At 35.5% G+C, this 26599-nt stretch overlaps 1 protein-coding gene across 1 annotated transcript in view; it reads left to right on the forward strand.

Annotated features, from left to right (window-relative positions):
* The window catches only part of LOC110452800 (atrial natriuretic peptide receptor 1-like), a 35377-nt gene extending 25130 nt beyond the window's left edge, over positions 1–10247 (forward strand). The window contains exons 15-20 of the mRNA XM_021501478.1: positions 637–760; positions 1523–1591; positions 2429–2600; positions 5096–5194; positions 8028–8119; positions 9117–10247. Of these exons, the coding sequence (XP_021357153.1) occupies positions 637–760; positions 1523–1591; positions 2429–2600; positions 5096–5194; positions 8028–8119; positions 9117–9200 (640 nt within the window). The 3' untranslated portion in view covers positions 9201–10247. The remainder of the gene's footprint in view (positions 1–636; positions 761–1522; positions 1592–2428; positions 2601–5095; positions 5195–8027; positions 8120–9116) is intronic.
* The last annotated feature ends 16352 nt before the right edge of the window (positions 10248–26599 follow it).

Below are 26599 nucleotides of genomic sequence, written 5' to 3' on the forward strand. Positions count from 1 at the left end.
TTCGTTTATATAGTGACATTCGTTTATATAGTGACATTCGTTTATAAAGTGACATTCGTTTATATAGTGACATTCGTTTATAAAGTGACATTCGTTTATATAGTGACATTCGGTTATATAGTGACATTCGTTTATATAGTGACATTCGTTTATAAAGTGACATTCGTTTATATATTGACATTGAAAAGCAAATGTAAAATGGCAATTACAAGCATAAAAATAGTGGCTGTAAATTGCCTAAGCCATAGACTTGAGCACATGTTCCTTTAGCGTACAGTAAGTTGGCTGTTTCATTGGAATGATAGGTATAACGCATACTATAAATTGGCATGGCTTTGGTTGGATTATCTGTATGTGCATTAGTTGTGTGATTGACTGGTGTGTATGTTCCTATATCGCTCTGTTAACTGACTTAACGTTAACGAGTGTTAATAAGTTTAATACAGGATTAAAACATTGACTTACCAAAATAATTTTATAAAATCATCGCGTATCCTGAATTTCAGACGAACTAAAACACTGTGAGTTAAGAAACTGATGACTTATTGGTATTGCATAGAAGAGGTTTGATGCATTTATTTCAAAGGCGACCCATCAATATAGTTACTTTAACGAGAGTGATAACATTTGTTTCAGGTCCATAGCAATTCAAATCCAGTCAACGGGTTCGGTGGAGCCGGAGTGGTTCCAATCTGTGACCATCATGTTCTCGGACATTGTCCATTTCACCTCCTTGTCCGCAGAATCCTCTCCAATGGAGGTAACTATGACAGCACCTATACAAAGTTTAATAAATATGTTGTTTGAATTCAAAACAATTTCTAAAATTAACTAATTATTCTTATTAGCCAGCGCTTTAAGCGAAATCGGGAAAAGTGATTTCGGGTGGTCCGTCCGTTTGTTACAAGTCGCTTTCCGGAGGGAATCTTACGCAAATATCATTAAGAGTAACCCGAACTGAGAAAACTCAAAATATGATTCATATGAGTATAACAAAAATCTGTGGAAATCCAATTATGTAACGGGTTTTTCCGCGATTATGATTGGTGGACATAGTTCGACAATGACATACGTAATGATGCATTTAATCAACAAATAAGGGTTTGGTTGTATAATGACTAAGATGTTCAAAGATGATTCTGTGCATATTTAATAAGGCTAAGGTTCCGGTTTATTATTTAGTATCTGTCTCTCTTTGATTTTTATATCGGTTTGTACTCGTCCTCGTGTTGAAACGGTGTAATATTTGATTTTAATTTTGTATCAATATTGATTACATGGCCTATAATATAAATTCGAATTTTAATCATATTTTTATACTCTAAGTCATGGCCAAGATATGCTATATGACAAGTACATGGGTCGCTGCACTAAAAGGCTGGCATCGTTTTAGAATATTTGACTAATGATAACTCATATAAAATGTACTGTTGGTAGACTATTTAAATATACATATTATAAAATAATCGATAACGGCTTAGTGTACACAAATATGTATTTGTTGGTTATTTTCTATTCACAGATAGTACAAATGTTGAACGAATTGTACTCTGCATTCGATGACACCATTGACGAGTTCGACGTTTATAAGGTAAGTTATTACACGAACAGTTGTGAGGAATATTTCTGCATTGATACTGAATTTTGTTTAAAACGTCGATAGCATCATACCTATATTTGTAATATTAACAAATTAATATGATGAGACAGTTAATAAACAAAGAACGTTTATTACTATCTATCGATAGCATCATATCTACATTTGTAATACTGAAGAATTAATATGATGAGACAGATAATAAACAAGGAATGTCAATTACTATCTATCGATAGCATCATATCTATATTTGTAATACTAAAGAATTAATATGATGAGACAGATAATAAACAAAGAACGTTTATTACTATCTATCGATAGCATCATATCTACATTTGTAATACTAACGAATTCATATGATGAGACAGATAATAAACAAAGCACGTTTATTATTATCTATCGATAGCATCATATCTACATTTGTAATACTAAAGAATTCATATGATGAGACAGATAATAAACAAAGAACGTTTATTATTATCTATCGATATCATCATATCTACATTTGTAATACTAAATAATTCATATGATGAGACAGATAATAAACAAGGAATGTTTATTACTATCTATCGATATCATCATATCTACATTTGTAATACTAACGAATTAATATGATGAGACAGATAATAAACAAAGAATGTTTATTACTATCTATCGATAGCATCATATCTACATTTGTAATACTAACGAATTAATATGATGAGACAGATAATAAACAAGGAATGTTTATTACTATCTATCGATAGCATCATATCTATATTTGTAATACTAAAGAAATCATATGATGAGACAGATAATAAACAAGGAATGTTTGTTACTATCTATCGATAGGTGGAGACGATAGGAGACGCCTACATGTGTGTGTCCGGACTACCACAACGAAATACTTACCATTTCAAGGAAATGGCCAAGTTGTCTGTGTCTATATTGACGCTGTCCGACTCCTTTGTGATCAAACACCGCCCTGATACCGGCCTTAAACTCAGAGTAGGAATGCATTCAGGTATACTATTCTCTAACGTGTCTGATTTACTTTTACACAAGTAGTTCTTCGGACATGTATATTTCGATCAATACATTCTCATCAGTCAAAAATGTAAGGAAGTCGGTTAACGATATGTACATTGTACTAAACAGCAGTAATTACTTCTATATCACAGTTAACGATCTGTACATTGTACTAAACAGCAGTAATTACTTCTATACCACAGTAAACGATATTTACATTGTACTAAACAGCAGTAATTACTTCTATAACACAGTAAACGATATGTACATTGTACTAAACAGCAGTAATTACTTTTATATCACAATAAACGATATGTACATTGTACTAAACAGCAGTAATTACTTCTATATCACAGTAAACGATATGTACATTNTTTGGTTTGTATGGCGGTGTGTATGTATCTGCTTACTCGGTATGTATGGCGGTGTGTATTGTACTAAACAGCAGTAATTACTTCACAGTAAACGAAATGCACATTGTATGTCACAGTAAACGGCAGTATGACAAGTTAATCATTATTTACGACACGTAAAAGAGTACATATATAAATGATACGGTATAGTCAGTATGTATGTCAGAGAAATCATTGTATGTATGGCGGTGTGTATGTATCTGGTTACTCTGTATGTATGGCGGTGTGTATGTATCTGGTTACTCGGTATGTATGGCGGTGTGTATGTATCTGGTTACTCGGTATGTATGGCGGTGTGTATGTATCTGGTTACTCGGTATGTATGGCGGTGTGTATGTATCTGGTTACTCGGTATGTATGGCGGTGTGTATGTATCTGGTTACTCGGTATGTATGGCGGTGTGTATGTATCTGGTTACTCGGTATGTATGGCGGTGTGTATGTATCTGGTTACTCGGTATGTATGGCGGTGTGTATGTATCTGGTTACTCGGTATGTATGGCGGTGTGTATGTATCTGGTTACTCGGTATGTATGGCGGTGTGTATGTATCTGGTTACTCGGTATGTATGGCGGTGTGTATGTATCTGGTTACTCGGTATGTATGGCGGTGTGTATGTATCTGGTTACTCGGTATGTATGGCGGTGTGTATGTATCTGGTTACTCGGTATGTATGGCGGTGTGTATGTATCTGGTTACTCGGTATGTATGGCGGTGTGTATGTATCTGGTTACTCGGTATGTATGGCGGTGTGTATGTATCTGGTTACTCGGTATGTATGGCGGTGTGTATGTATCTGGTTACTCGGTATGTATGGCGGTGTGTATGTATCTGGTTACTCGGTATGTATGGCGGTGTGTATGTATCTGGTTACTCGGTATGTATGGCGGTGTGTATGTATCTGGTTACTCGGTATGTATGGCGGTGTGTATGTATCTGGTTACTCGGTATGTATGGCGGTGTGTATGTATCTGGTTACTCGGTATGTATGGCGGTGTGTATGTATCTGGTTACTCGGTATGTATGGCGGTGTGTATGTATCTGGTTACTCGGTATGTATGGCGGTGTGTATGTATCTGGTTACTCGGTATGTATGGCGGTGTGTATGTATCTGGTTACTCGGTATGTATGGCGGTGTGTATGTATCTGGTTACTCGGTATGTATGGCGGTGTGTATGTATCTGGTTACTCGGTATGTATGGCGGTGTGTATGTATCTGGTTACTCGGTATGTATGGCGGTGTGTATGTATCTGGTTACTCGGTATGTATGGCGGTGTGCATGTATCTGGTTACTTGGTATGTATGGCGGTGTGATGTATCTGGTTACTTGGTATGTATGGCGGTGTGTATGTATCTGCTTACTCGGTATGTATGGCGGTGTGTATGTATCTGGTTACTCGGTATGTATGGCGGTGTGTATGTATCTGGTTACTCGGTATGTATGGCGGTGTGTATGTATCTGGTTACTCGGTATGTATGGCTCACAGTATGGTGAGTGGATCTCCTCCTGCAAGAGGACAATTCATTGCGAAAGCTAGCCCTAGGGACCCAAACCATGCAGTCTTTCAAATTGAAGTGCTTAGAAATAAAACAAAACATGTTGGATTTGAAAAGTATGAAAAAAGTATGAGAAGCATAAATAAAACGCTGATTGTTTCTAATAAAAGAACAGTTTTCTAACGATAACGATGATTTCAGTAGCAATAGTTTAATTCGTGTATGGATTAGAATATTATACTGAAATGACCGAAAACATCTAATCGGTGTTTACACACGAAGCCTTTATACCAATCTGATTTTATCTTTCCGGTATGGTTAATTAAGGATGTTAACATGATTTTTATTCAAAGCTGAACTTATCATTAATACGAATTATTTGGTATTAATTTAAAATGTACAAATTAACTCGATGTTGTTTTGGTGAATCCTAGGACGTCATAGGATTTAGAGTAACATTTGCCATACTTTTAGAACGTGAAAATATTTATTTTGGAATACTCCAACACATTCTTAATATTATAATGAAAATAATATCCAATAGGTTTTTATTTCGCATCACCATTATTCTTGTATCCAGGGTCATGTGTTGCTGGCGTGATAGGTCAGAAAATGCCTCGATATTGTTTATTTGGAGACACGGTGAACACCGCCTCTAGGATGGAGAGTACAAGTGAAGGTAGGCAGAAACCATTTATCAGGAATGAACGTGTTCTTCCTGTTTGAAGGATTGAAGGATTTAGAGGAAATCTTAATTGTGTTACTTTCAATCGTTGAGAATCCGAAAAACCGTTAAGATCGATCATTGCATTTTTAATCGAAATATTTCTAGTACCAATCAATGCGGTTTTACAGGTAACTGTTTTAAAATGCGGCCTTGATATCTGCCAAACCAGTGGATGATTTTTAGTAAGATACTAACAGAGAGGTTCCCCGTATAAGTGAGTTGTTATTATCTTAGGTGAGTAAATGAATTGAAAAAAATCAACAACAAAAATATACAGAAATAACCTGTTTCTCTCCTTTCAAGTTAGTAGACCCTTTCTTGCATATTGTTCAATTATGACTAGATAAGAGGCATTTGGGCGTTAACAGTAGAAATTAGCATGTAAAAAAGCAATATAAAGATTCGCCAATAAAATTATGTCAGAATGTAGCAAACGTATACCATCAACAAACATGTATGTCGTGTAATGATAAGTGCACGTGGTATATGTAAGAAAACATATAAAAAGCCTCCAATGTACCAGTTATTAAATGTTGATTATAACCGAATTCAACACATCATTTAAGCTTTACGACATTGAGAAAATATCAGTTAAATGTATTTCAACACTTTTTCCGTCCCCTGTGTAGGGGATTGATAACCCAAGAGTGAAGGAATCCAGAATCTGGTAAAGCTCTTAAGAACCTCTCCATCTTTGAACACAAAAAAAAAAAAAATATTTATCCAGGTACATGTATCAAGAAAATTGAGAAGAAGAAGACATTAAACATGCTATCAATATTATCCCTCTTAGCCCAGTTTTGGGAACCATATCATTCGCATTTCTATCTTTAACTTTAACGCACGAAGCAAAATGAGCAGTAGAGGGATTGGTCATATTACGTTTTTAGGTCACCTGAGACAAAGTCTCAAGTGACCTATTGCGATCGCCTTTTGTCCGGCGTCGTCCGTCGTGCGTCCGTAAACAATTTACATTTTCGACCCCTGAACCAATTTCAATGAAATTTTGCAGAAAACTTCCATGGCCAAAGGTCAACAAAAATAGTGGCTGATTTGGTCCCCAGCCCCCAAATCGACTAAAATTTCAAAAATCTTCTTCTCAAGACCCAGATATGATAGAATCAAATACTCTTAATATATGGAAGGGTCTTAAGGTGCTTTACCAAAATTGTGAATTTCTTGACTCTGGGGTCTCACGTTTCCCCCTGGAGAGAGGGTAAACTTTACTATAGTTTATATAGGGAAATCACATTTTGGACCAACATTTGTTTAATTTCCATTGGAAGTAATTCAATTTAGGTTAGCATTATCAGTATTAGGTAGCATTTTGATAGTATGCACATATGAGCCCTGACTGACCCCCAGGGGCTGACGGGTGGGGCCAAAAAGGGTCGAATTGACTGAAATTTCAAAAATCTTCTTCTCAAGACCCAGATATGGTAGAATCAAATAATCTTTATAGATGGAATGGTCTTAAGGTGCTTTACCAAAATTGTGAATTCCATGACCCTGGGATCTCACGTTTCCCCCTGGGGAGGGGGTAAACTTTACTATAGTTTATATAGGGAAATCACATTTTGGACTAACATTTGTTTAATTGCCATTGGAAGTAATTTAAATTAGGTTAGCATTATCAGTATTGGGTAGCAGTTTGATGGTATGCACATATGAGCCCTGACTGACCCCCCGGGGCTAATGGGTGGGGCCAAAAAGGGTCGAATTGACTGAAATTTCAAAAATCTTCTTCTCAAAACCCAGGTATGGTAGAATCAAATACTCTTCATAGATGGAAGGGTCTTAACATTTCATGACCCCGGGGTCTCACGTTTACCCCTGGAGAGGGGGTAAACTTTACTATGTTAGCATTATCAGTATTAGGTAGCAGCTTGTTGGTATGCACATATCAGCCCTGACTGACCCCCAGGGGCTGATTGGGGGGCCAATAAGGGTTGAATTGACTGAAATTTATAAAATCTTCTTCTCAAAGACCCAGATATGGTTGAATCAAACACTCTTCATAGATGGAAGGGTCTTAAGGTTTATGACCCTGGGGTCTCACGTTTACCCCCTGGTGAAAGAGGGGGGCAACATTTATTATGGTTTATAATGGCAAATGATACTTTGAATATTACATGTTAATATCTTGATTGGAATTATAACCCTGAGTTGACAGTTTGATACTTCAAAAATTTTGAGATAGCCCTCCCCCAAGGGCTGTAGGATGGGGTCCAAAGGAGTCAGTGTGCTAAAATTTCTTCATTTTCCTTGTTTAGAAAAATCAGAGGTGCTAGTTTCAAATACTTTTCAGTCTGAAACCTGTATGCTAGATATTTAGTAGGGTGGGGTTTGTTTTTTTCACTTTGAATAATATTTCTGTTCATGTTATAAACAAAATCAACTCTCTGTATAAATATATCAGGTGACCGTTAAGGCCCATGGGCCTCTTGTTTCACTAATAACCGAATAATTGTTTGATCTAAAATAGACTTACTTTATAACATTTATCCCAGTGATCAGTTTGCTATATTTTTATTGCGAGAGTTTGCTCTTTCGTGTTTATCAAGTGCAGTGTGTGGAAGATATACTAACCTTCATTACAAACGTTACCAGTGTAATAAAACGACAACCAGACCTATTGTACTCCGATTACCCCTGAAGACACGTTTGAACACTTCCAATTCAAAGGTTGGAATAGTTCATTATTAAATTTCAGGGGTGAATCAGTTAATTGTTAATGTAACAGGAAATACAAACCAAGGTTGTTGGGTTTTTTTCATTTACGTAGCTTGCTCAATACAAGTCAGCGATGTTACAGCAAAGATGCTGTTGGATGATCCCTCCATGCTGCTTACTCGACGTGGAGAAGTGGAAGTCAAGGTAAGAGGAGATTGTAAAATAGTATCAATTTGAACAAACCGTCAAATCAAAATACCATGGTATTTATGATGTACTGTGAAAACAGGTAAACAGCTTCGCGGATTCATAGTATATATCGAATAACCCCACAAATAAGTATGGTTCTTTCTTATAACCTAATTTAAAAGGACAGACAAAACTCTTTTAGCTCATAATCAATTATTCTGTTTTCAATTCTGACACAAAAAAAAAATGCACAAAACACAACATTACGCAGTTAATTCATCTCACAGTTACTGCAACCAAGTAAAGTTTTTATTACAAATACCGCGCCAAACAACCGGTATATGACGTCATCATTTTTTGCGTTGTCTGATCTTTTTAGGTCATGCGATATAACCTGAAAAAGTCTATCATTGGAGGAATAGGCAAAATTAAATTATGTAGTTATTATATTTAATATGATCGCATATAAACATAAAAAAATTGTCGTGTTAAATATTTGTTCAGGCATTAAAACAGTACTTTTTCAGAGTAAAAGACAAAATTATGCAGTTAAATGCTTTTTAGGCGGAGAAACAGGCCCAATTTCTTTATGTCAATTTGAGCTGAAAAATCTTGACCTGAAATTGACATTAATTTCAGATCAAATTGAGGTTAAACTTAGGTCAATTTCAAATGAAATATTGTTTAGGTCACTTTCATGTCAAATTTATCCGAAAAACATTTCATGTAAATTGTGATGAAATTTGCATGTCAATTTCAGGTCAAATAGACGTCAATTTTTTTTTAATTGAAATTGCCTTTTCTTTACTCTTTTGAGGTAAAATTGACCTGAAAAATTGACCTGACAATGACATAATAGAATATTGCCTGTGCAACACATAAAATCAAGAAAATCATGATTTGTGTAAGGCTGCCACATAAGCCTGCCTCTCAAGGTTTTTTAAGAGGCCTTCATACAGTTATACGCTTGATCTTTTACTGCAATCCTATGTTAATGGTTTTCTCTTTTCAGGGCAAAGGACAAATGACTACGTACTTTTTGGACTGGAAAAACATGGAAAAAACAAAACCCTCATCATTCATTACTAAATGCTGAAGAAGCTGACCACCTGAAGTGGAACTTTTAACCAAGAGTACTACCTTATGTATAAAAATTATATTGTTTCCATCTGTTAAACCGACTGTGGGAGGGAGGATAGCTTTGGGGCTGAAGATGTTCACTATTTCTGTTGCTATGCCATTCCGAGCTCTATTTCTGTTTGGGCTATAACATTTAAACGGCTGAAAAAGCAAAGTTCTAGCTCTAAATCAGGACTTAAATGTCAAATATTTGGTTTACCTTTTCACCCCATAACCTTTGAACGCCTATGTCTATTTTTCATAAAATATCACTTGTCCAACAACTATAGCATTCCATATACCTACCTGTGTCTGAAAGTTCATATTAATGACAGGAAATCACCGTGGTGTTTGACTGGGAACGACAGAAAATCACTGGAATATTTGTCGGGGCCCGACGGAAAATCATTGGAATGTTATCTGGGAACGACAGAAAATTACTGTATTGATTGTCCAGGAACAACAGAAAATCACTGCAGTGTTTGCCCGGAAACAACAGAAAATTACCGAAGTGTTTGTCCGGAAATAATAGAAAATCACTGCAGTGTTTGTCCGGAAACAACAGAAACTCATTGTAGTGTTTTGTCTGGGAACTGCAGTTAACACTGCATTGTTTGTGCGCGAACATCAAAAAATCACTGTAGTGTTTGTCCGGGAACGGCAGAGAATCATTGCAGTATTTGTCCGGGAACGGCAGAGACTCACTGCATTATTTGTCTGGGTTAGGCAGAAAATCACCGGAATATCTGTCCGGGACCAATACAAAAAACTAACAGAAATTGATACGTATTACTATTAATTTTATTTAATCATGACACACGTTGGTTTCTCTAGTGTCTGAAAATGTTTAGAGCGATTTGACGTTCAAATGTGCCTTGTTACTTTATTGCATAGCGTTTCCCCCGTAACTAACACATATCATATCTGTGGATATTAAGTCCCATTTTCGTATATTTTTGTATGAGATTTTTCATTTGTAAGACGTTACTTTTATGTTGTCTGGTGCTATATATAAATAAATACATATTCATTACATGTATATATCGGCATTATAGTCTTCATATTAAATATATCCGAAACTTAGTTGGAAAAAAACACAGGTAGATGACGTCACCTTTTACATTTTAAAAACTAGCGTTTTCTGGGACAAAAAAAAACCACACCATTATTTATAAAGCATATGTTTAGAATCGTTCAGTGTAATTGATCTTACATTTTAAAGTTTTGATATGTCATTGGTTGTCCAAATGGAATAGACAAGTAAATCTGGCAAGTCCCTGTGTGGTTGGAATACAAATAGGCTCATTTGTAGAGAAAATGTATAGCTGATTTTAAAGCCTATTCCTACTACCCGGGGTGTCTGGATATATCAGATGTCTGGTATAGATGATATTACGAAATATAACCTACTCTATACTACAATTAATTATTTGTGGAGATGACCCCGGATTTGTCTAGGTCTCGGTTTCCACGCTCCACGCTAGGTCTCCCCTGAGATGTCTACCATCAGGTTGTGCAGGTGATTGTACGAGCTGTAGTAACCTACTCTATGTAACAGGAGCGTGTTGGGCCCATTTTGTCAGTACGTCAAACTGCACCCGACTCGCCCTGCAGACCAACCAGTAACTTGTAACTGTCGTAGAGAGAAAACAAACGCCTTGAAATACAATTAACAATTTATCATTTACAACATAGATATTTACAACATAAGATACATAGAAAACAATTACAAAAGCTCACCCCGAATTTATCCCAAATAGACAATACGAAACTAAAGAACCAATCACAACAGAGGATTCACAGAAGAACGCAGGTACAGCGGACACTGACGAAAAAGAAAGCGACTACGAACAATGCACGACAAAAGCATCGAACTCAGACAGGACACGTGAACAGAAAACAACAACAAAGGTCAGGGTGAAACAGGTACACATAGTACAGACATGCCGTAGAATTGAGCTTATAGCCCTGTAAAATTATTTCACTCGTAATTCGCGCACTGTCCACGTAGACCAGCGCACGTGGCGAGCGAGAGGAAACCAGCGAGGTGAAAAAAAATACAAGTAAAAGAATTGACAAAATACGTCAAAAATAGCGTCAGTTCGACGAACTTCTGATCACTAAATGTCGTGAATTCGGTATGTGTTATCACACACCGTCACAACATGCATCCTCGATATCCGGGTTACGCTCACTTTCGCTCTCTGCACCCCTAGATGGCGAAATTGAGGCACGAAGAGACCTGTTTGATTGGTCTCGGGTAAAAGAAAAAAGACCAATCGCTTGGCTGATACCTGTCCTTTGAAGATTACAAAGGAGAGACGCCCGACTTCAAAGCCTGTCACCAGGACCTATGTACCAAATGTCAGCACACCAGGACACATATACCAAATGTCAATACACCAGGACCTATGTACCAAATGTCAACACACCAGGACCTATGTACCAAATGTCAACACACCAGGACATGTGTACCAAATGTCAACAGGGACAAAATTGAATTTAAAGTCAACACGGTTACAAGTTTTGTTTCTATTGAAGCAAGATCTGTGTTGACTTTAAATTCAATTTTGTCCCTGTTGACAAACCAAGTTTGATTTCATTTCTTGTCAAACATGTTTATTCATGTTTAGCGTCTAATTTATTTGGTGGAATCGATAATTATTCAAGCGGGATTTCAAATCTAGAAACCATTGACCTGAAGGAAGTGGTGGATAATCGTATGGTGTCTCACCCAATCAGAGGACATGGAACGATATTTCATTGTGAATAGGTTTGAACATAACACACTTGGCCAGGACCAGGAAAAGTGTATTATACCTCTTTGATTTAAAAACAGTCTGAAAATAACAGCAGGTTATGCGATGGAAATTTACGCCATTTTGGTTTACATTCGCGTAGAACTGGAGAAGTAGAAACTCTTTTGCCTCATTCAAATATTTGTGGGCAACACTCTATACCCTCAAAAAGAGCGGCGCTCTGCATTGTTATAACATTTAATACCCTTTATTTAAGGATACACTGCGGGTGTTTATGAAAGACATTCAAATAACTGTTTGAAGATGTACGATCCATTTGCAATTAAAGGCTTAGATTCCCTTTCCAGAGTACGCCATAATCTTCATTTAAAATAGAATGGAGTAGCATTGCCAATGATTTCTCCAATATACTATTGAACACAAGTCATCTCCAATGGCATTGATCTCAGAGGTAAATGCCATGAACGTTTCCAGACTCGGACCTTCGCTAAGTTCCTTGGCAAATGGAAGTTTTTGAAAGTAGAGATGTTAAGATACAAATACCAACTATAATCTATTTTTTATTAAACCAGCTTTTCCGTAGTGTTCAAAGTCATGATGTTCTTCTTATCACGACATCTCCTTTCAATGTTTACACAATGTTGTAAGATAATATGAACAACCTGCTTATTTGTTTATCATCACTTTCCATATTTTTATTTATAGGACTTAAGGTAAGAACTCTTATTAAATGTCTTCTCTTGGGAAGCAAATACTGTTCTCAAAGAATGCACGCCAGAACAGTCTAGGCATCCATTTTATCAGACAGAATACTCAACCTATTTCTAGATATTAAGGACTTGAGAAGTCGGGGAAAAATAAAAGTTAATGTCATGTAGGAAAATTAATGGCAGTTCGATTAATCCGAGGTTACTTTACATTGAATATGAAAGACGACGTCGGGATGAAGAGAACTATTCGACAAACGGGAGGTATGCGAGTAATGCCAGTTCGATTAAGAGGTTTCACTGTATTCTTAATTTCTATATCAATGTCATTCACCGCCTATTATGTTTGACAATTATCCAGGCTTTCTTAAGTTTCCATTAATTCTTGATGAACAATTTTTTTAGTTTTCTTTCTTGTTCAACAAATGTTAACAGCTATATATTAATGAAAACTATCAATAAACTAATACTAAAAATGTTTTGGATACTAGTTGCTGCAAATTTAATTGTCACTAACCTATTATTAATCTTTCTAGCTTTGGATAATTAAAGTACCTTATAATTAAACGACTTGTTGGAGAGAAAAAAAAACAATGAATAAATTATGGTACAAGGAAAAAGAATCACAGCTTAGATTGCGAAAGCATTGCAAATAACGTTTCATCATTATCTTAATGCTTTACGAGATACATCTAGTAACAGTACTAATTGCATGCAGAAATGGAAACGAATTTGTGTTATTTTAAAAAACAAACATTCGTCACTTCAGATCATGTTAACCTTAATTTTCTTGTACATTTGGGCAAGTTGTACAGCAAAAATGCAAGTAAAACAACGAAAAAAGATAAAAAGCTTTTCCAGGTTGTCGCCCTTTAACTGTCGGAACTAGGACCTAAATAGAAAAAAATATGTTTATATGTACATTTAAAGATTTAAAACTACTAGGTATTGAACGAGCTGTCAAATCAAGAATATGTCATTGACTCAGCATTGTGAAATATAAAAGGAAATTATCCAAGCTTGTACAGTTTATGAACTTTTTTTGTTTACGTCAGCATTTTGAACCTTTATATCAGGCGTTAGACAAATATGTTTGGTGTGGTATTTCAGTAACTTTACGTTATCTTTCTATCCTCTGGCCTCCTGTCTGTCGCTCTGTCTCACTGTCTCTCTGTCTCCCTGTCTCTCTCTGTCTCACTGTCTCTCTGTCTCACTGTCTCTCTGTCGGGGTCTCTTAAACACAAACCATGATATTTGAGCACTTTTATGAATATATTATGATTTACGCTAACAAAATTAATAATCAATCGGAGGACTGACTTGTTTGTTTACACTGTATCAAGTTTCAAGTTCTATTCGATTTTTAGGCCATTGGCCCATCAGTATACAATACATATTATACACAAATCATGGACAATGTACAGAGAATGAAGACAATCATATTCTATTACAATACCCTTAATTTGCCTCATATATGAATTTTCCTAGTAGACACAATTCTTTAATATTATGGACACTAAATAACTGAACGACTTTAAACACAGATGTTTTTTTCCAATAATAGCTTTTGATAAAACGGACCAATAAATTCGTCCTCTACTTCAGAGGGGGAGTTACACTGTGTTCCATTTTGTTCTGACTTGTCCACTCTATGTTGATATTCGTAAAAAGTTCATTAAGAAGTATTACTGGAGCCGCCTATCTTCATATAAACTTGTCCAGCTGCTATCTGTACATGACAGAAAAGAGCTGTGTAATTTAGGAAAATATCTGCAATCAAGTTGATTAGAACGGTCTAGATTCCAACCTTAGGTTATTGTGTTTTTTCTCACACTGACTGATAACATTTGAGTACTTGTTTATTTTCAGGTTAACACATATTGTTTTATCCATCCCCTAATCACTACATCACTGTATACAAATTGTATGCCTGTTTTATGTTTTTTATAATTAACATACTCTTTGTTGAGCCCCGGTTGTTAAGCAAATGTTGTCACCTAGTCTGTTTCCCGATAGCCACAGTACACTTAGGTAAGGTAATTTTATAAGCGCTGTCCATCTTCCGATACTTTATTTATCTTGTACTTTTTGCTTTTACTGCAAAACCTAAATATTGTGCTGACGATCTTAAAAGTTCATGTGCTGTCTGTCTCTTGACCTCCCAATACCTTCTATATAATTATACATGTATCTGTCAAGTGATGAAAACTATCTCCATGCTGTGAAGCTCTGTTTGCTTAATGTCTCATCAATTCGCCAACAAAATAACACCAAAACATTTGTGATTGGCGAAAAATTGGCTCACTTTTTAGGAAGTGGCCGCAATTTTTTATTCATATTCTGAAAAATTTGGATAAAAACTTCTTTTACTAATTCTTAACTTAGTAACACATGATTTCGAAAAAATCCAATTATTTCTTCAAACAAATTAAAATGTCTATAAAATATAAGCAAAGGTGAGCGGATGAAAAAAACATCCGCCAATAGTATACATGTATGCAATGACAATAGTATACACATATGCAGTGTCTGACAAAGACTCTAGTCACTGATCTTTGAAAATGTACATTCATATCATTTGATAAATTTAAACAAGTAAATACAAACAAAAAACAGGGAGGGATGGGAGGGCAAGCACAAGATGTTGAAAATTCAAATAAATTGCTGCGACTGTATAAATAAGGATGGCGATCTTCTGAAAAAAAATTCTTCTAAATGTTTAGCTGCCAAGTTAAACTGACCAATGAGCTTTGACCTCTGATCTACGAACCCGGATGTGGCAATCGCCTTTTATGGGTTAGGGGGCGTGGCGATGAGCTAGCCCACTAATGTAAACAAAAAACACTGAATTAAAACAAAATGGGCAGTACATGCAAAAACACGTGTGTCTTTTTACAAACTCTCATTTTTGCTTTTACTGCAAAACCTAAATATTGTGCTGACGATCTTAAAAGTTCATGTGCTGTCTGTCTCTTGACCTCCCAATACCTTCTTTATAATTATACATGTATCTGTCAAGTGATGAAAACTATCTCCATGCTGTGAAGCTCTGTTTGCTTAATGTCTCATCAATTCTCCAACAAAATTACACCAAAACATTTGTGATTGGCGAAAAATTGGCTCACTTTTTAGGAAGTGGCCGCAATTTTTTATTCATATTCTGAAAAATTTGGATAAAAACTTCTTTTACTAATTCTTAACTTAGTAACACATGATTTCGAAAAAATCCAATTATTTCTTCAAACAAATTAAAATGTCTATAAAATATAAGCAAAGGTGAGCGGAAGAAAAAAACATCCGCCAAAATGACAATATACTTTATTGTCATCCGCTAGTAATTTAAAGAATTGTACTGTCCATGCTTCATACGTTGCTGTGTGAACGCACGGTATGTGTGAATGTAATGCTATGTATTATACCATCGTAATAGTATTGTAAAATGCGTGTAATAATGTATATCACAGTGTATGATGAGTGTCATTGTATGATCAGTGCGTTATACTGTCTATTATAATAAGGTATGATAGTACAGTGTAATATTGTGTTTATCATTGTATGAGGAGTGTAATAGTTTCAACTATATTATTGTACGCTAGCATAGTAAGATGATTGCTTTACGGTCAACCATATCATTGTTATATTGTACTTTATGATGACCTCTTGTTGCGCACAATAGTGTGCCTGAGTGATAATAAAAATCTCTGAATCTCTGTGTATGCTTATGAGCCGTAAGGCTTCAAGTTGAATATACCTTCCAACTTCTACAGCCAAAGAATGGATAGATGTACGGATTCCAGTTAAACAAATGCGATATTTCTTTGGTATATATTTTGTGAGGTAAAATTGTAATGATTCTCCAAAATCTATTATATGTTTATACAATAAACATTTTGGAGAGTTTTCCACTGTGGCCCTTAGGTATTGTAGTATGCCTTGATCGAAAATTCTTTGTTTTATCAATGGTAATAACAAATTTTGCTGAGAAATACATGGATTTAACCAAACATCACTAAGACCTAGATTTTTTAATTCATCTCTTACTGCTATAGCCCAGTTGAAATCATTTCTGTGATATGTATATACCAAAGGCATACCACAGGAATACGACAGGTAAAAAAGTCACGTGTGTCATTTTCTATCAGACTCCTGTGGCCAATCTATTCATGGCGATTTCATCTCACGTTATATTACTGTCGAGATATGGAAATCCTGACTACAAAGGTTTATGTTCTTTATGCCATTTGTATGGCCAGTCTGTGGCTGTCACCTTTCATGTCGTGAAGTACAGCGATAGAGAAGGCGCCCTCAATAAACATTCCACACATTCTGTCCTTACCTTGGCCGTTACATGTTGATGCTTCTGTAATCCATGCTTTATAGTCCTACTTTATTTCTTTATTTTGTACACTGACTCTGATACAGGCTAAGTTCAATACCCACCACAAACAGTGACCTCTCTGTTTCTTGGCCTCATTTGTTTTAATGAGCTTTTCGTTTCGTTTCGTTTCTTCTCATTTCCTTTTGTTTTTGTTATTTTTAGCTGACAACGGTAAATCTATTTCGCCGTTTCTACAGTAACTAAAATGATAACAACGTCTTTTCTTCAACAGCATGGGGAACAGCGCTTAAAACGTTTCATGGTGTTATACGTATAAATATATATCAATACATTTATTATTCCGTATTAACCATCAACTTATACATTAATTCACTCACACCTAATATATCACAGATTGGAACTAAACATAATGATTAAATGATAGGTTTTAAATATTCGTTGTGTAACTTACAGTCTTAAATAGAATGCTGAATGGCTGTCATCTTTTGTCTGAGTATGATTTCTGCATGTTTATCATTTAAATAAACACACACCCTGGACATCTGTATCATCACGCATTGCCACACACCCGGAATACATATTGATAAATCACAGGTAGACATCTGTATCATCACACATTGCCAGGATAATCACATGTAGACATCTGTATCATCACACATTGGCCGGGATACGTATTCATAAATCACAGGTAGACATATGTATCATCACACATTGCCGGGATACGTATTCATAAATCACAGGTAGACATATGTATCATCACACATTGCAGGGATACGTATTGATAAATCACAGGTAGACATCTGTATCATCACACATTGCAGGGATACGTATTCATAAATCACAGCTAGACATCTGCATCATCACACATTATCGCACACCCGGAATACATGTTGATAAATCACAGGTAGACATCTGTATCATTACACATTGCCCGGGATACGTATTGATAATCACATGTAGACATCTGTATCATCACTCATTGCCCGGGATACGTATTCATAAATCACAGCTAGACGTCTGCATCATCACACATTATCACACACCCGGAATACATGTTCATAAATCACAGGTAGACATCTGTATCATCACCCATTGCCAGGGATACGTATTCATAAATCACAGGTAGACATCTGTATCATCACCCATTGCCAGGGATACGTATTCATAAATCACAGGAAGACATCTGTATCATCACACATTGCCCGGGATACGTAATCATAAATCACAGCTAGACATATGTATCATCACACATTGCCCGGGATACGTATTCATAAATCACAGGTAGACATATGTATCATCACACATTGCCCGGGATACGTATTCATAAATCACAGCTAGACATCTGCATCATCACACATTATCACACACCCGGAATACATGTTGATAAATCACAGGTAGACATCTGTATCATCACACATTGCCCGGGATACGTATTGATAATCACATGTAGACATCTGTATCATCACACATTGCCCGGGATACGTATTCATACAGCAGAGGTAGACATCTGTATCATCACACATTGGCCGGGATACGTATTCATAAATCACAGGAAGACATCTGTATCATCACACATTGCCCGGGATCCGTATTGATAAATCACAGGTAGACATCTGTATCATCCCACATTGCCCGGGATACATATTCATAAATCACAGCTAGACATTTCATACATCACAGGTAGACATCTGTATCATCACATATTGCAGGGATACGTATTCATAAATCACAGGTAGACATATGTATCATCACACATTGCCAGGGATACGTATTCATAAATCACAGCTAGACATATGTATCATCACACATTGCCCGGGATACGTATTCATAAATCACAGGTAGATATCTGTATCATCACACATTGCCCGGGATACGTATTCATACATCAGAGGTAGACATCTGTATCATCACACATTGCCCGGGATACGTATTCATACATCACAGGTAGACATCTGTATCATCACATATTGCAGGGATACGTATTCATAAATCACAGGTAGACATCTGTATCATCACACATTGCCAGGGATACGTATTCATAAATCACAGGTAGACATCTGTATCATCACACATTGCCCGGGATACGTATTCATAAATCACAGGTAGACATCTGTATCATCACACATTGCCCGGGATACGTATTCATAAATCACAGGTAGACATCTGTATCATCACACATTGCCCGGGATACGTATTCATAAATCACAGGTAGACATCTGTATCATCACACATTGCCCGGGATACGTATTCATAAATCACAGGTAGACATCTGTATCATCACACATTGCCCGGGATACGTATTCATAAATCACAGGTAGACATCTGTATCATCACACATTGCCCGGGATACGTATTCATAAATCACAGGTAGACATCTGTATCATCACACATTGCCCGGGATACGTATTCATAAATCACAGGTAGACATCTGTATCATCACACATTGCCCGGGATACGTATTCATAAATCACAGGTAGACATCTGTATCATCACACATTGCCCGGGATACGTATTCATAAATCACAGGTAGACATCTGTATCATCACACATTGCCCGGGATACGTATTCATAAATCACAGGTAGACATCTGTATCATCACACATTGCCCGGGATACGTATTCATAAATCACAGGTAGACATCTGTATCATCACACATTGCCCGGGATACGTATTCATAAATCACAGGTAGACATCTGTATCATCACACATTGCCCGGGATACGTATTCATAAATCACAGGTAGACATCTGTATCATCACACATTGCCCGGGATACGTATTCATAAATCACAGGTAGACATCTGTATCATCACACATTGCCCGGGATACGTATTCATAAATCACAGGTAGACATCTGTATCATCACACATTGCCCGGGATACGTATTCATAAATCACAGGTAGACATCTGTATCATCACACATTGCCCGGGATACGTATTCATAAATCACAGGTAGACATCTGTATCATCACACATTGCCCGGGATACGTATTCATAAATCACAGGTAGACATCTGTATCATCACACATTGCCCGGGATACGTATTCATAAATCACAGGTAGACATCTGTATCATCACACATTGCCCGGGATACGTATTCATAAATCACAGGTAGACATATGTATCATCACACATTGCCCGGGAAACGTATTCATAAATCACAGGTAGACATCTGTATCATCACACATTACCCAGGATACGTATTCATAAATCACAGGTAGACATATGTATCATCACACATTGCCACACACCCAGGATACGTATTGATAAATCACAGGTAGACATATGTATCATCACACATTGCCACACACCCAGGATACGTATTGATAAATCACAGGTAGACATATGTATCATCACACATTGCCACACACCCAGGATACGTATTCATAAATCACAGGTAGACATATGTATCATCACACATTGCCCGGGAAACGTATTCATAAATCACAGGTAGACATCTGTATCCTCACACATTGCCACACACCCAGGATACGTATTGATAAATCACAGGTAAACATCTGTATTAATATATTATTCTTAATAAATAATAGTTAATCACTATATGTCCCGTATATTTCATATAGGAGAGTATTCATACATCGTTGTGCCATAAAGTCTTTGTATGTGCAAAACGGATTACAATCACAAATATTTTTTAAATCTTCAATAAAAGTGAAGATTACCTAAGTGTTTGTTAGTTCATTACCAAATAGGATGCCATTCTTGTAAAGTTTTGATTATCTTCTTAAATTTTGTCTTAAAAAGCATTTTTTTTTTGGAAAACGTAACAAATATCTATTGCCACATCAAAAGCAAAATGGATTTAAGTTAATTGATCATTTTTAAATCCCTAATTAACAACGATTATTAACACTAATCAGTAGCTCATATTATGGTACGTTGCATTTCCTTCAATAATGTATAAACGTTACTACAAAATTAAAATTCTTCACAAATTCCTTTTGCAGCAAAGAGACATTAATGAGATCATTTATCCTTTCGTCGACTTTTTAAAGCATTGTTAGAGAAATATATCTTTGGAACAGTATTCAGTGTCATAAGGGAAAATTAGATATTTTCTCTTTTCTCTGACATTTATCTTACATGAGTGTTATAAGAAAAAAACTGATTCGTTTATGGTTAATGATAAGGAGGACAACACAATTTATATTTTTATTTATGCATTAGGACAAGTTTATGTTTCAGCGAAGTTCTATATATAACAATATGTGAACTACCCGTCCTAGTGCAATTATATTCATGTACTCTCAAGGTTTAGTTTTATACACATTCTTTTTATGGTATTGAAGCACTTACCAATCATATCTAGCTGAAGTTTACACTTAACTTTATCAATAATCTCAATTAAATTTGATAAAAAAAAATGAAACAATAATGTAACACAGGCCAAGCATCGATTACTATGGGCCCTAAGCATGATCTCATCAACTGTTGAGCAGTAACCCAATTGTCGCAACTCGTTGCTTTATATCTTTCGGGGAAAATCAAAACTTTTATTACTATCATATTTTAGAAAAAACAGAGTTTTTTTCAGTCACATCCTATCAACAAAATGGGGTCCTCATAGAGGAAATCATTCAAACTGGTTTATTAAGGTCTTCTATTATACTAGATACAAAGATATCCTGTTGGCGGATTTGGCTGAACCACGGCCGTGGTTCAATCTACCATGCCGTCAATCATATCTTTTTTAGAGCAAGCGTGTTCTTAGTTTAAACCTTACAATTAACATGTACACTAACATGTAATGTAGCATTGTAATGGTTGGTAAAAACAAGTACCAACTGTACTTATGTATAGTCCTTGTCATCGTTCATAGCAGGCTTCGCTGATAATACACGTATACCTTACAGTGATAGACAGAACAAGTACATCAGAAACTGTCGAGCATGAAGGTTAGAACATGATATTAAGGATATAAAAGTAACTAGTGACGTTCGGGTTATGGTGAAGGTTTTTATCCTGCCGATTACCAGTCAAAAAGTCAAATGTTAACATTGAAAACAATATTTGGCTATAGGTCTCTTCAAAATGTTGCCAAATCATTGACAAAATAAGATTTATTTATTGACTAATAGCAGAGACGTGTATTATACGTCTCTGCTTATAGCCAGAAAAAGAAATTAGACTTGAGCACAAAATCCATGCTTAGGCATGAGAACGGCTTCAAGAATACGGGCCCCGATCTCTTTGGTATTGACTACACAGAAGCTCTTGCGTATTGCAGAGTTATCTTCTCTTGTGAGCAGGTATTGATTGTTACGTCATTGGTTTGTGAGAGTAACGTCATCAATTTTTGAGAAAACGACGTAATTTTCTCACACAAACCAATGACGCAAAGACGGAATACACAATCTGATATCTCCATAGCTGTCCTGCTTCAGCAAACACGATTTATCCCTCCTATTAATGATGCATTTCAGCATTGCATTAATAAGTCAGAAAGATAAAAAAAAAAAATATCATTATTGACCATACACATAGTGCATTTAAGCCAGAACTATATAGTGACGAAATTCTGTCAATACCTTTAAAAACGGTAGGAAAAATAACAAGGTAAAATAAATTATGTCCGCTGCAAAATAATTGAAATTATAGTTTATATGAGATAAGTAGATTGCGTTCCCTGTAGCTGAGCAGTCTATATCAGGAACTTATCCTGAACACACGAGTTGTGTTTTTCTTTATCCTGGCTGTATAGAGGCCCTGTCTATGGAGACATGGATTGAGGTTTCCTTTACACTGCCTTTATAGCAGATTTACCTCTGATAACTTGTGACGATGGGAGTAAGTATCATTAAAGCACGGTTCCCTATTCATCCCTATTCATCCTGATATTCAGATGTGTTGTGCAATAACTTTGAACGTCCATAATGGCTTCATCACTTTAAAATATCAAGCTGCGCATTTAGATTACACATTTATGGTCTGGCCTTTTACGTTTCTAGAACGTGTCCATGGGTAGGTGTATAAACTCCTACTACTCCGTAGATCTGCCTGAATGTGTTGTATAGGGTGTTTTCATGTGTGAAATTAAAATCAATCTTCCGTACAGATTATATACACCCTATAGATAGGGTGTTTATCTAGCCCTAATGTTATCATTAATTACTAAAATGGAAAAAGCAATATTGCGCGTACCTATTTAGTCCTGATGAATGTTGTATGTCTTTATCTTGAATATCTCTATCCCATTTCCAGAGGCATACGTTTTCCCTTTTATCCATTAGGTGGTTATATATTCCTATCACGCCTGGCAGTTGTTTAAAAAAACACACTATCTTATGGTTGAAAAGTAGTTTACAGTGAAGGAGTACAATTTTAATCATATTGATATTTACTATCATTCGCATATATTGAGAGACATTATTCGGTACGAAATGAATGATTAAAACAAGTTGTAAGTGTTGAGGAGCTCCTTAATTTTGAAAAGCTTCGCTAAAATTGGATCCAATGTAACATCTACATGTATAAACAAGTGTAGAAAATCTTTTTCTTATAAAGTTTGTAACATTCGTTTCGTCTATAGTTTCCCATCCAGACATATACATTGTATCAACAATATCAAAATTGTCTTTTGACGCCTGTAAACCAATAAATCAACTTCCAATGTTATAGTTGTTTCCCCAGAATATCTACAGTTTATTACTACTGTGTGATAACAAAATAAGAAACAACCATATGACAATTTACAAAGTTTACATGTACAACAATGACTGCCATTGTTAAGTTGATTTGATTAACATGTGATATCATTATAATGTGAGCCAAGTCTAAACATCCCTAAAGATACCCGTCAGGAACTGGCCACTGTAAGAAATCTGTTCACGGAACCACACTGAACTAGACCTTCTCTCAAAGAGATACTTAAGTTTACTTAACGGTCGAAATAAATGTGGTTACATGTGTTCCTTTTCTCTATCACTTCACGGTCTCTGTACACAGTAAATATTTTTAAAGCAGTTAAAAATCGTTTGCTATATATGTGTCAATTCAATAGATACTGACAGTGCTGAGATAGGCAGGTATACCTTCCTATCTCCCAGTCCTATGAGCCCTTATATATATGTAAAGTATAGCTGAGATGCAGGCTTACATTATATACATGACATAACAATACATGTTAACTGGTTTATGGGCTATACATGTCATGGTTATTAACTTACTCTATCGGGATTCGTGGTAATCAGCAAACTTTTAAAGGGATTTCTTTTTCATCTCAAATAAAAAAAATATAACTTATATTGATGGTTTAAAGTTTGTATTTTGGTTGCGCTCTGATCCTTATAAATTAAAGACGTGTAACCACTATCAGTAGATCTAGACGCCATCACATTGACAACCTTTCAGAAGGGACAGACATTTTTAAATTCGCTTTTATGAAATTGCTGTTGAATGAGGAAAGACTATTCCGTCTTTGCGTATTGCAGAGTTATCTTCTCTTGGGAGCAGGTATTGATTGTTACGTCATTGGTTTGTGTAAGAAAATTACGTCGTTTTCTCAAAAGTTGATGACGCAATACGCAAAGACGGAATAGACATACTGTACTGTTTGTATATTAATGAGAACAAATTGTACGTGTTAATGAAAGCACTCGTGCAAAGCTAAGGTAATAAACATTTGTTAAATGCTTTAAATGTATCGCAACACTCCCTATGCAGCATGATCTTATGAACCATTTTGTAAGTATGCAGCTTTTAGAGTAATATTCTTAAGTAAGTAAGACATAATAGATATTTATTTATGTATAATAACTTGAGTGTAAAGATCGTATTTGTTTGAGATAACACAGTTACTGTAGATTTGTTATAAGTTGCTATAAGTTATGGACCTTATCATGACTTGTATTATTAAGTAGAAGACGTTCACAATTCACGAATAAATGGTCTTATTCTCCTTGACTTTGCAGCTATCTTTATGTATTTCTTTCCTTTGTTCATCTTCTGCTCTTGTTTTATCGATTTTGAGTTGGATTTTGTTCCTTCGGTATTCTTGTTTTGTTCCAAATATGGCATTTTAATGCTTGCTATCGCGAATGCTAAATGTGAAACATGACCTTACTTGGACACTGCTTTCTCACGTGTGTGTGTGTGACTCTGTTATTGTCACAACAGAGGTAGGTCCATTACATTAAAAATATAGAGAAAATACACATATTATCAAATTAAAGAATATAAACGCATTATAAATAAATATCTGAATTTCAACATACACAAAATCTGCTTCCATAAGTAAGACCATGTTTAGAATATTAAATTCTAGCGGTGGACAGTCATTTAACAAACTGTGCATCTCTGATAATTTTTAACTTGAAGAGAAAACAATAAGAGAATAAAATATCTTTGTGAGACAATACATATTTTTGTTATTTAAAATAGCTGTTTGCGGAATGATTAACTGCACAATACTGATACAAATAAATCAGGTGAATCGTTTCAAAGTTCACTAAAAGTCGTTCACTGTATCAAAAGAGAAACCAATATGATATGCGTCCATTTTACTAAGATATAAAAAACAGTTTTCAGATGCTAACAAAAAGAAGTAATGTTATAAAACGAAGACATGATTTGACGCAGTAGTCAATAAAGTGATGCCTGCATTTATCAATTGAGTTGCACGTGTACTTTTATTTATTGAACCACATCCTGTTCAAAACTACAGAAATATAACTCTTGTAATGTTTGCTTTCATAATTGATTTAGGACATCAATTGATATCTAAATGTTGTGGCTGTCATCAAGTATGCATAATCTGTCGGCGATCTCCAACGTTTATTATCATGACGTCACAATCATCACACCCGTCTTCAGTTTCAGCAACTCTAACATTGAGAACTCCTATAAACGGGGGTAAATTATTTAATCTTGTACGAAGCTTGTTTTAACAGACGTATACACAAATGATTTTATTGTAAGTACTCATATAAACGGATATACAATATTTAATCTGGGACGAAATCTGTTTAAACAGACACATACACAAATGTGCAGTAATTTGTCTGACAATATTGGCAATTTATCAATTTGCATTTGTTGAATGATGTAATTTTGCACATATTGAATTGTCAGTAAAATATCGACAAATCCACCCAAAAGTAGATTTGTGAAATTAGGGCTTTGTCACATAACTTACAACTGTATTCGGTAGATTTAAACTATGGTAATGTAGAACAAATATAAAATTTTGAACAAATATGGTATTTATATAAACATAGAGTGATAAAATGTGCTGTGTACCTATGGTGTCAAACAAAATCAATGAAATTCGTCAAAATGAAGACCCAATTTAAAAAATATGTTTGCAGATGAAACATAAGCAATATGGTACACGTTCTGTCCCATATGGCTACTTTGTCCATTAAGGATTCATCAGTGCTACTAATGAAAAATCCTTGTCTAAAGGGTTCCGAAAGGTATCTAAAATATTGGGGAAAAGAAAAATATACCTATACAGCTCTTTATAAATAAAAATAATAAAATAATAAACAACATTTAATATATCGCCCTATAGATAATATGGGACTTTATATTATATATTTGTTTATGTGTCAT

The sequence above is a fragment of the Mizuhopecten yessoensis genome, unplaced genomic scaffold (assembly GCF_002113885.1).
Source record: "Mizuhopecten yessoensis strain PY_sf001 unplaced genomic scaffold, ASM211388v2 scaffold6893, whole genome shotgun sequence".
Lineage (NCBI taxonomy): Eukaryota > Metazoa > Mollusca > Bivalvia > Pectinida > Pectinidae > Mizuhopecten > Mizuhopecten yessoensis.